Below are 12,862 nucleotides of genomic sequence, written 5' to 3'. Positions count from 1 at the left end.
TAATTTATGTCAATTTTTTTGATCAATTTAATTTTTTTTTAATTTTGTTTAACTTGCGGTGACACCGACTTTGAAGTTGATTGTCGCCATTTAGTTGTTTTTTTAATTTTTTTTAGTTTTTAATAAAAATATTTATGTCTTTGTAACATGTTCTTTACATTTAAGACACGTTTATTTCTGTCTTTGTGATATGTTTTTTCTGTCTTTTGACAGCTTACGATTTTTTTTGTAGTTGTTTTCATTTATTTTTTTCTCAAGGTTGGATTTGGCATCGTCACGACCGATCAAGATGGCGCTTATTTGTTATCATGTTAATCTTTCCTGTTTTGGACACTCGAATTGATTTGTATACGCGTTTTGCATTCGCGGATAGTTTTCTCACGTCACTTGACTCTGATTTGCGATTTGTCAGTGGTCTTCAGTAGCTTCATCCCTTTTGTGGATCGTTTGTCGATGCAATCAGATTTGTTCGTATCTTTATTTTGTTCGAGCATTAATTAGGTTTTTTAATCTTTTTTTTTGATCCTAGTATAATCTATGTAGCTAATATTTATGTTAATGGTTATAGGAAAATGTCCTAATTATAATTTAATTTATGTTTACGGTTATGCTTGTAAAATCTTCATTGTAATTATGAATATTTTTTTTATTTTTAATAAAACTAGAGAGTTTTTATAAAAAAATATAATTCCAACAATTCTTATGGATACTATATACTCGCTACTTTATTATTATTTATATTTATTGACATGTATATTTACATACTTGCGTAATACTCTAAACGCGTAACAATCATCATCGAACTAATTGAATTAGCCAACTCCTATTAACCAAAATAAAATAAATAAAAAATAAAAGTGCTTAGAACATAATTTTTTAAAATTGATGATTAAAATAAAATAGATGAAAAATGGAAATGGTTACTTGTATGGTTAGTATAATCAAAATTTAATATATAATTGGGTGATGACATGTATAGTTTAAATTCTCGATATAGCGACTTAATAATCTCTTCGTCCAATTAAATGTGTCTATTATTGATTTTTAAAAAGTAAAAAATTTTAAACTTTGATCATGATTATTTTAAATATTTTAAACAATTAAATTTTATAAAATATATATTTAGAAACTACTCAATTTAAGGTTTTTAAAATATATTTTTCATATTTTTGTCAATAATAAATTTTAAATAATGATGAATCAAAGTTAAAAATTTTGACAAAAAAGTGAATAATGGACAGATTTAATGATACAGAAAGAATACTAGTTTTATCAATACACGTGACAGACAGTGGCGAATTTAGAAATATTTTTTAAGGTTAATCACATAATATTTTATATGAAGTGAGCACAAATAAAATTTTAGAATAGACAAAACCCTTAAAATAGGTAATTATTTAGAAAAAAAATCAAATTTCAAGACAAACACAACAATGAAAATAGATAATTATTTAAAGAAAATTAGATTTCAAGATAAATACATATCCATCTTGAATGTGCGGCAACCTAATATACGGCTAAAAAAAGGAGTTACCAGTTTTGTTTTTACTTTAAAATAATAAAATCGGTAAAAAATGACCGAAATCATTATTATTTCTATTGGTTTTAATATTATTATAAATTATCGATATAGGTAATCGCAGTAGAAAAATTTTTTCTATCGAGTTTACCTATATCAGTAATTAGAACCTGTAGAAATAATAATATTTTTGGTCATTTTTTTACCGATTTTTATTATTTAAAATAATAACAAAACCGATAACGCATTATTTTAATCGTATATTAAGATGCTGCACGTGAGCATTTCCCATTCGCCACCTGTAGCTAGGGGTGTAAACGAGCCGAGTCGACTCGAAAACTCGCGAGCTAAAAATTATGAAGCTCAGCTCGAACTCGAAATATATTATTGAAACTCGACTCGAACTCGAAAAGGCTCGAACTCAAAAAAATTTCAAGAGCTCGATTGAAGCTCGAGACTCGAGCTCGATTGAAGCTCGAGACTCGAGCTCGATTGAAGCTTGATTTTGAGCTCGATTCAAGCTCGAACTCGATTCAAGCTCGAACTCAAACTCGAATTTGAACCTACAAAAATCTTATATTACATTTAAAATATATAAATAATTTTTTCTTTAATCAACCATCACCAATACATTATAATATGAATGTATGAACTATAAAAAATCTAAAAAATAAAAATACAATTACAAGAAATTTAGAATAATTAATATAAGCTTTGAAGTTTTTAAAACTTCAAATGTAGTGAAAATTTACAAAATATGACAACACATCTAAATTTATAAAAAGACGACAAATATGACAACATATCCAAATTTATATAAGATGACAATATTTTCCTTACAAAAGATAACAATATCATAATAGCTTCATGTAATAGGATAATCCATATATACTTCCCAACACCAAATTCTCAATGCTATGACATCTTCTTCAATTGATATCTTCTAAAAACGGTGAAGGTACTTGCAACCTTCAAGCCAATGTAAACAAAAGCCCGTGCAAGGGCTTAAACAACTACCAAGAGCTATATACAAGCAAAATACATATGTTGCATCAGCATACAAATGACAGTTTCCTAAGGATGTACAGTTCCATAATGCACTAACAACATAATACAAAACTAGGGAATGCATTTAGCTACTAAAAATAATACAAAGATGTATGTAAACAACGAACGAAAATAAAGTCAGGGAATCCAAGAACATTCAAACGGTAAAAATGAAAAGATAACCCAATAAACTGAACGGGGATTGAAATTTAAATGATAGCTGCATGTTAAGTTTACTTACAAAAAAAGAATACAAAAAATGATATCAACCAATTAAGCTTACTTACAAAAGATGGCAGCAATATGTCAATTTTACTTACAAAAGATGGCAGCAACATGTCAATTTTACTTACAAAAGATTGCAACATGTCCAAGTTTACAAAAGAGACATTGATATTGCTCGTGAGATGTCATCTTTAGCATTGATCCATATAAATAGCAACTATTTTATCCCATATTTTTAAAGACTAATGCAAGGGTAGTTAGAGATGGATGATCTGGTATAATATCCTTATTATATACCTTATTATATCCGACACTCAACTGGACCTGGATAACAGATATTTACACCTTTATTTTATCAAAAAATGTACTCTGTAGTTTTTTTTTATATTATACCACTCAAATCATCTTCAAATATTGTTGATTAATCTCAATGTGTCAGTCTATAGAATAAATTTCAGGAAGCCATATTGTTATACTGCATTTATATGAATTTATTTCGATAAAGTAGCATTTTGATTTGATGGTCAACAAGATTTCATCAGCTGTTCAAAGGTGACAACAGAATCATAAACTTTTAACTGAACTACATCCATGAAGAGGGGATATCTGATGAAAAAGATAAGTATTGAAATGTTGTGATGCAAAAGGGAATATGCATCTCATGAACCTGTAACACACGTGTGCATAGGATGAAAATGATTGAAAGTTGTGATTCTTTTGTTAATGCAAAAGGGAATTTACATCTCTGTGAGTATGTGTCATCCATTATTATGACTTATGGAACTATTATACTAAATTAATCAGATTTTTTTTGGAGGGGGATACATGAAAGTGAAAACCAAGGGTCTTACTTACCTTGAAAACAGTTGTGGAAGAAATCCACCAAATAAAGGATGGGGAGAACAAAACATGTTTAAAGTTTACCAATACAGACAACCTCATCCAGTTTCTATCTGTATTAATATAAAACAGTCCCTCATTGGAGTACCCAAACATTCTATGTTAATGTCATTCAGGTTATCTGCGAAGGATATAGAATTCACCTTACTTTAAATACTTTTAAGAACATTATTTTGGGCATTACCAGCAATTTTTATCTGAGTGAGTCACTATATGAGCTTAACTCTTCAAAGTGACAATTAACCACTGGGGAAAAGGAGATCGCATACAAAAAAAAGAGATGAATGAGCCGAGGGACAGCAGCAATTAACCGAGAAAACAGAAGCAGAAAAAAATCGTCCCCCATTGATTCTTTTTACAGATAATAGCAAAACATAAGGAAGTAATTTGTATTGTATTTTCCTGCTAGTTGAGGAACAAAATAAACATAGAAGCATTTTTTTTCATCGAACCCAAGCAATATACAGAATCAAAGGGGTATTTTTTTAGTTTCTATTCTCCATTGCTTTCTTAATTTTCTTGTGTGTGCATATATTTCGAATCGAAACCAAGTCAAAGGCATAAAGGAGATAGCTTAAACGTTTACCTTAGTTGTAGTTCATCCTGCTTTGCCTCTTAGCCGTTCGAGCTTCACTGTCAAAATAAGGGGTTGTGTTAGTCAAAAATAAGTTCATTATAAAATAATAAGAGGGTTTTATTTTCATGGTGGCTGTGGGTTTTGAGAGGGACTCGGCTAAGGTTATTTGAGGGTAAAAGGAGAAGGCCAAACCTATTTTAATGTTGAATGTAGTTACCTAGTCATCGGGGTTTGGTGGTTGAAGTGTATAACTCCGTTGAAGAAAGGCGAGAGGAGCGGCACTGTTTTCTGGTTATGGGTCGTGCGTGAGAATGAGAGGGGGGAGAGTTGGAGAAGGGGAGGCTTGAGCGGCTGAATATTTAGGTTTAGGTTTGTTTTTGAGACCCAACAATGGTATTTTCTAGCTTTTCTGACTCCAGAAAATTCCCACCTTTCCATCAATTCAAATTTTTATTTTAATGTAGTTAGACTCTCAAATTGATTAACACTTTATTATTATAACAAATAAATGAGAAAATTGCATCTTTTCCCCTCTAATATTCATACATCAAATTGCATGAAATTAGCGGGGCTAAGTGTCCACACCTCGTTTTGCCACTTTTTCCATACTCATATGTATATACAACTTTATATTATTCTATAAATTTATATCAAATTATTTAAAGTACCAATATGATATAAAATGAAGGGCTTGATATCACTTTAATTATTCCATTTTATCTTTAATTCATTTTCAATTCATCACTTCTTTAAATCATACTTAAATCCTTATGTTTTATTATAATCTTAATTTTCTTCATTTAAATTTCATTTTACATTGGATGTGATAAGATTTTAAAGGAATATTATATTTTAATAGTATTTAGATGATTTTTAAACTAGAAATGTTCATGGTCGATAGAAACTAATTAATATAATAAAAATTATAATAAAAATTTAATATAAATAAAAATTTAATAATATTAACTATTATTTAGAATTAATACCAATTTAATTAAAAGTTTATCATTTTTATTATTATAGCACTACAATTATGTATGAATTTGAACACATATTCCACTATTAGTTTTAATCCCACTACTATAATATTCAACACCTCCACAATAATAATTAATCTTTATCACCACCATTTCTTTTTAATCTCATTGCCTATCTACTATAATATTTAATACTTTGTCAAGTACTGGTGCAGTAAAAAGTTAAAAAAAGAATGAAAAAAAATCAACCAAACACGTGTAATCTAACATGTGCTTAATTAAATGAGTTTTTATATTTTTAGTAATATACAATGTAACAAATGGACTTGGGCTGGTTAATTAAAAAAATTAAATTTGAGGGTAATTGTATTATAGAATTTTTAATATATTTTTAAAATTTTATAAATATCAATAATATATTTTTAATAAATTTTTAATAATGTAATTTTAAAAAATCTAAAATTATAATATAAATTTTTTTTCGAGCTGCTCACGAGCTTTTCGAGTCGAATATCGAGTAGCTCGTTTCGGCTCGTTAAGAACTCGAGTCGAGCTCAAGCTCGAGTCGAGTCCATTCGATCCGAATATTTATCGAGTCTTAATCGAGTCGATCTCAAGTAGCTCGCGATCTGTCTCGTTCATTTACAGTCCTACCTGTAACATACATACAAATTCTAAAGAGTAATGATATTCTATGGGGGAGAAAACCTTATTCTAGAAGAAAAGAAAAAAAGTTTTATTTATTTATTTATTTATTTAATTATTCATTTTCAAATCCAAAATAAAGAAAATGTCCAGTTTTTGAATTTTTGGTAAATCACTATGAAAGGCGTCTTTGGAAAATTCCTAATTTCAAACCTTTACGCTTTCTCCTTCAAACTAAAAACGAAACCAACGAATCCTCCACCAGCTGCCTGACAACCTCACCTGCCACCCTTCCGCCGCCGGCCGAGGAGCTCGCCTCCGTTGTCGCTTCTTCTCCTCCGACGTCTTTGTAACTCGAACTGCTTGACAGTTTACAATAAAACACGAAGAGAGGTGAATTACCCTTAATTTTCTGTTGAACTCTCTTTTTACATTTGATTCTCTTATGAAATGAGGAAAAACGTTGTACGTGTGAAGTAATAACGTACTTGAATCATAAATGGATCAAAGATATAATGGGATTGGTAAGCTGAGTTTCGATCCTTGTTAAGCTACGTGTATCGTTTTCATGGACTATGGAGTTAGGTTTTCCACTTCTTATCCAGAATTAAATTCAAGTTCTTTTAAGGAAACGTTATAAATTGGAGTTGGACATGCTGCTGATTATGACTTTTATTATATTTTCTTGGCTTTTATTGCGTTTTGTTCCTTCATCCCTAATTAAATATGAAGTCCTGCTTTCTTCTTGTATCTCCTTCATGCTCCTATATCTACTTATTTAACTTTTATTATTGCGGCTTTAATTGTCTGTGTGGTTTGATGTTTATGCTCGTCTTGCTAAGTGCTTCTGCTTTTTGAGTTCAGATGCCAAATTTGTGTAGCGAACTAGAAAAACATGACACTGATTCTGGGCATCATCCGGGGGAGGATAGTGAATATGCTAGGCTGGTTGTTTCTAATGAACCGACTGCTGATGGAATGGGCATCTTACAACCTAGATCACCCGTGAGGAGTAAAACGTTCAGCTGGTGGATCAAAGCCTTTGTGTGCTGCTTTTTAGCAATTATATTGCTTATTGTTTTCTTTAAATGGGGAGCACCGTTTCTTTTTGAGAAGGTACTTGCTGGTTTCCCCTAGCTTTCTTCTCTTCCTCTCCCTTTGCGTCTTCTACCTCTTAATTTTTTGCATACAACAAAAGTGGTGTTCATTGTTTTTTGTGTATGCGATTCGATTCCTTGAGTTGTTTGGCTAATTCCTGCAACAAGAAAATATAACTATAGAGAAATGAAGTATGACCTAAGCTAAGAAAGGGGCATTCCATTGATACGTTTTAGATGAAATGATGGTTTTCTTTTACCAGTTTAATTTTCATGGGAGTATTGATTGCCTAAAACCATTTTTTCTATAACCATGTTTTTCATGCTTTGCATGCTGTTTAAGATTGCATCCTTGGAGTGTAATCACCTTGTGCTAACTGGAATTTTAGCATTGATGATTTTTTAATTTAACTTTAGGTTCTAATCCCGACCATGAGATGGGAAGCAACTGCCTTTGGTCGCCCTATTCTTGCTGTTGTGCTTGTTACTTCTCTTGCCCTGTTTCCTGTGTTCTTAATACCTTCCGGTCCATCCATGTGGTTGGCTGGGATGATTTTTGGCTATGGTCTTGGATTCCTCATAATTATGGTCGGAACAACCATCGGAATGGTCCTACCATATTTGGTTGGACTGCTTTTCCATGAACGTATCCATGTAAGACTTCTACTTGGTTTCAGCTAATTTTGAATAGTTATTTAGGAAACTTGATTTTCGTTCCTGCCGTCTCTGATCTCCTCTCTTGGATGGGCAGCACTGGTTAAGGAAATGGCCCCAAACAGCTGCTGTGGTTCGACTTGCAGGAGAAGGAGACTGGTTCCATCAATTTAAAGTGGTTGCTCTGTTTAGAGTTTCACCTTTTCCTTACACAATATTCAACTATGCAGTTGTGGTAACCAGCATGAAGTTTTGGCCCTACTTATGGGGATCGATCACTGGAATGATTCCAGAAGCTTTTATTTATATCTACAGGTATGCAATGTGAAGAAATCATGTTAAATTTATAGTACTCGTAGGAGTCCCTGAAATTTATTTAATTTGTTGAATCGGTCCTGTTTTCCTCATATCCAAATAAGGTCTAAGATAGAAATTGTGCTTGCAATGCCAATCAAGTGAATGCAAAACTTGTTCCTTGTAGTGTGCTAAGTTAGGCTGATGTTGTCCTTTTTCATATCTTGATGATGATGTTAAAATTACCTCATCATTGCTAATTATGATTGGACATTGCATCTTTGAAAACACACCCTCAAATATTGACTGTTTTGGTCTGCCAGCGCTCTACCACCCTAATACAACAGCCAGTCACCATCAAGCCATCAAACACAATGCAAGATCTCTACTTCCCACCTTTCTGCTCTATGACACCATAAAAGGGACCAAAGGCTAATCCCTTATGCATGAGTGCTGTTGTGAAGGCAAAAAAAAAAAAAAAAAAACCCTTGCCAATACCCTGTTGCCACCAGCTCCACAAATCGTTTCAACTGGTTGCCCCGCATCTCATTACTATCAGCAGTGGAGATTAGAAGTTGAGAAATGGAAAGGGAGTGGAGTGAGAAAGAGGTCTTGTTTCATCCGAGGCTAAATCAAAGCGAACACCAGTGAAACTTGTGGAAAATGGGAAACATGTGACAATGAGAGGAGGGAAGGAGTTGTTCGGATCAAACCAAATTTAGTGAGGGAAAGAAGAAAGGAGACACCACCTTTGCTAGCATTTGGGGGATGGTTCCGAAGGCAAACGACCAGGAGGTTAAGGATGAGTTGCTCTATATTCTGTAGAAAGGAGAGGAAAATGGGAAAAGTGGATGAAATAGGTGGCCAAAAACATTGCAATTCCTAGGCAAATATGTAATGCATTTAAATTTTCTGGCCACATCAGCCATTGAAAAGTTTTCTATCTAGAGTTAAGAAGAAGACAGTCTTGTTTAGGGAACTTAATCATGTTCTGGCTTCTACCGGATTTGAACTAATCCTCTATTATTCAGTTCATATAAATCTCATGATTTTATGCCTGTCTCGAATTATAAAATTTTTCACTTCTAATTTGATGTTACATACTGCTGATGGGTACTATCTTTGTAAACTAACTGTTCACTCAACATCTTGTGCAGTGGTCGATTAATAAGGACATTAGCCGATGTTAGTTATGGCAACCATCGCTTCACCACTGTGGAAATTGTATACAATGTTGTTTCCTTCATCATAGCAATTATTACCACAATTGCTTTTACCGTTTATGCAAAGAGAGCTTTAAATGATCTTGGTAACCGAGAGACTGTCGTGGAGGACGAGCACGCCTCTTGCCCGGGTGGCCTGGAGATGGAGAACCTTCGATATGAAAAGTGGTAAGCTTGTGGGGGTCATTGTCTACCATCATAGCTTGGATTGGTAAGGATAAGATAATTGAGTTAGAAATGTATATTGGATTTGATTTAGGTTTTCCATGATGATGTTCATTTTGTGAGACTTGATTTCTATTCATCTTTTGCGCGTAAATAAATTTAAACAGGGTAAAATGTACCGTATCTTATAGGAACTAAGGTTATAGTACATACTGATCACTCTGTCATTAAGTACTTAGTTGATAAAAAAGATGCAAAACCTAGGCTTATTTGATGAATATTATTGCTGATGTTTGCGAAACACTTCTTCCCATGGCATATTGAAATAGTTATATCGACACGAATTGAGCTGTTAGTATCTATTATATTTTAATCGTGGTGCACACGTGGCCATAATCTACTCTCGAGCACTTGAGTTTTTTTGAAATAGCTCTTATATTTCTACTGTTCTACTCAAATAAGCTTCTTTTTTTTGGAAAGTTCTGTAAGTGTAATGATTAGAACAATTATAATTATAATTTGTAATTAGAATGAATTATTATAATGCATAGGGATCCAAAAGAACCTAGAATTGATTGATTTCGATCTCTCTTGATCCAATAGAAGATTGAAAAGTTGACTTGTTACTCTTGAAATGTAATCCCTATCCACTAGAAATCAATCAAATACACAGTAAATTTATATAGCATAGTGAGATAATCACAAACTTGGGAATAATTTAGATATCAAAACTACTGGGGTAAACTTCATGTTTAGTATTTAACTATCAATTTTGGTTCGTTTTAGTACTTAAACTTACGGTTGTTTTAATGTTTCGTTTTTATTTCATTTTTGGCATCTTATTGTTAATAATTTGACTGTGACACCTTTTTTATGGGTTTATTGCAACATTCATCACTCAAATATCTTCTCATTTCTATTTTTGTCACTAAAGTTTAAACATTTTTAATTTAACTACTCAACTTTCAAATTACTCCTAATTTAATCACTTTAATTTATTAATAATATAACAAATAATAAAAAATGTCATGTCACAAAAAAGTATTAATAAAATAAATTATAGTGATTAAAATATAAGTAATTTGAAAGTTGAGTAGTTAAATTGAACATTTTTAAACTTTAGTACTAAAATAGGAGTGGGAAGATAATTGAGTGATAAATGATGTAATTTACCCATAAAAAATGCAGCATGGTTAAGTTTTTAACTGTGAGGTACTAAATGAAACAAAAATTAAACGTTAGGTATGATTTTTGAAAAAAAAATAAAAATTTAGTTACTAAAACGGATCAAAATTGATAGTTTAGATAGTATTCTTTCGAACAATGAAAACATGAATTCCAAAATCACAGTGGTATTCTTTTCGAACAGAAACAGGAATTCATACGTCGTTATTAGTGTAAATAGCACACAAATAGGTCAATCCTTTCACCATTGCCATGAAGAGAAGGACGACCAAACCTCATCCCTCTCTTACTAATAAGATCGACGTCTTATAATACCCGTACAAGTGCTATGGACTCTACACCACGTCAATTGTATAATGAAACTGACAAGGTAAACTTGTCATAATATACCAATAACATGAGTTACTAATTCCATTATTGTGCTCATAGCTCCAATACACCTACATGTTGGGAAGCTCAACTCGATTTGAAAAATCAATCTTTTAGATTCTAATCGATTGAAAAACTCGATTCATAATTTATAAACTCAATTTTACTCGAAAAAAATATCAAATTCAAGTCGAGTTATAAAATATAATTCGAATTATTCTTAAATTTTAGTAATAATGGATTGATTTTGAAGTTAGAGTCGAGTCTCTCAACTCTGTATTATATATGTATATCACATATGAAAAAATATGAAGAAATATATATGTATTGTATATGGTTATAGAAAACCGTCTAAATTGAAATCGAATAGTTTCATAATATTATAAATATTTAAAATAAATTTTAAATAGAAACTCGAACAACTTTATTTAATTTGAATTTTTTAAAATAAATTTTGATTTATAAAATATAACTCGTCAGCTTGAATAACTCGAAATATTTTGAATCAACTCGACTCGATTGAATGCTCACTCCTACCTATATGGCCTCACTTTCTCAAATTAGGTCTAGAACAACTCTCGGACATCATCATATTCATATATAGATGCCAATACATAAGTTGTCATCCTGGGTGCTCTAAGTGAGCTCTATTAAGGTAGAAAAATACTTCATCAATATGAATCCGTCATCACATATGATCAATTTAAACAAAATCTTTTACTTTTACCATTATTCTCATTTAGGGTTTGACACTAACTTACTAGAAACTTGAGATTAATACTATCAATGGAAAGAGTATAGTTGAAGAATTTTAAACATGTGTTCAATTTATAATTTGGGTGAGATGAAGGTTTCCAAATTTTAAAGAGACAAAGTAAAGTTTAACTTGGATATAAGGTTCACAATAAAAATTAAGGAAGATGAAGTTGGAGAAAATGATAGACCTGGCAAATTTGACTCGAACCCGATTAATTGAATCAATTTACTCGACCCAATACCTGATATTAACCCACACATGATAATCAAATTTGATCTGATACCCAACCCATACCTAATCCAAAATTTAGCGAAACTGAAAGCAACCCGAACCGAAATTAACCCTAACCGAAAGCAACCCGAATTGAAATTAATCCAAATCGAAAGCAACCCGAACCGAAATTAACCTGAATCAAAAGAAATTCGAATCGAAATTAACCCAAACCTAAAGAAATCTGAACTGAATTTTAACCCGAACCAAAAGAAATATGAATTGAATTTTATCCTGATCTGAAAGCAACCAGAACCGAATTTAACCCGACCTGAAAGCAATCCGAATGAAAATTAACCCAAATCGAAATTAAGGATCTTATTGTAAGATTGAAAATAGTAACAAATAAAGTTTACTTATCTTACTTGTAATAAAAATATTAGATTTATAATAAAAAATAATAGAAAGTTTACTTGTGTTAGATTAGAGGAATATAAAAATAAGAATCTTATTGTAAGATTAAAAACAATAACAAATAAAGTTTACTTATCTTACTTGTAATAAAAAATATTAGATTTATAATAAAAATAATAGAAAACAACTAAAACAAAGAAAATAATATTAGATTTATAATAAAAATAATATAAAATTTACTTATGTTATGACTAAAACTTAACTAATAATGTTATGTATTATTTTTAAAATTTAATAAAATATTAAATTTATAATTGGAAATAAAATTTTTAATAAAAAAATATTTCTTTATCAAATAGATAAGATTTTCGTACAAGATCAACATAAAATTTTGATAACAAGTTCTAACACGCATTATAGGATCGTATTTATGTCAAATTATCGATTTATCATCTATAAATGATGGGTTGGTTCAAAATATTGAATGATTAAGAATTGAAATTAGGCCTAAATAATAATATTAACAAACAAAAAACATATTTTTTTACAAGAATATATCGATAATTATATATATACTTTATTAGACTCGTAACCAATTTAACCG

At 31.0% G+C, this 12,862-nt stretch overlaps 1 protein-coding gene across 1 annotated transcript; it reads left to right on the top strand.

Annotated features, from left to right (window-relative positions):
• The first annotated feature begins 6,066 nt into the window (after window positions 1-6,066).
• On the top strand, window positions 6,067-9,499 carry LOC120125996 (uncharacterized protein HI_0703-like). Its single transcript, XM_039144304.1, has 5 exons — window positions 6,067-6,283; window positions 6,755-7,006; window positions 7,405-7,641; window positions 7,739-7,956; window positions 9,093-9,499. Exons 2-5 carry the CDS (start codon window positions 6,755-6,757, stop codon window positions 9,328-9,330), a joined length of 945 nt encoding a protein of 314 aa, XP_039000235.1. The 5' UTR covers window positions 6,067-6,283; the 3' UTR covers window positions 9,331-9,499.
• Window positions 9,500-12,862: the final 3,363 nt, after the last annotated feature.

This window comes from Hibiscus syriacus, unplaced genomic scaffold (genome assembly GCF_006381635.1).
Source record: "Hibiscus syriacus cultivar Baekdansim isolate YM2019G1 unplaced genomic scaffold, ASM638163v2 tig00110450_pilon, whole genome shotgun sequence".
Classification (NCBI taxonomy): domain Eukaryota; kingdom Viridiplantae; phylum Streptophyta; class Magnoliopsida; order Malvales; family Malvaceae; genus Hibiscus; species Hibiscus syriacus.
The sequence above is the reverse complement of the archived record's forward strand: the minus strand, read 5'-3'. Positions and strand labels throughout refer to the sequence as shown.

Coding starts and splice junctions, on each gene's coding strand:
- LOC120125996 (XM_039144304.1), top strand. CDS start 6,755: ATGCCAAATTTGTGTAGCGAACTAGAAAAACATGACACTGATTCTGGG. Junction 7,007..7,404: donor CACCGTTTCTTTTTGAGAAG/GTACTTGCTGGT, acceptor ATTTAACTTTAG/GTTCTAATCCCGACCATGAG. Junction 7,642..7,738: donor TTTTCCATGAACGTATCCAT/GTAAGACTTCTA, acceptor TTGGATGGGCAG/CACTGGTTAAGGAAATGGCC.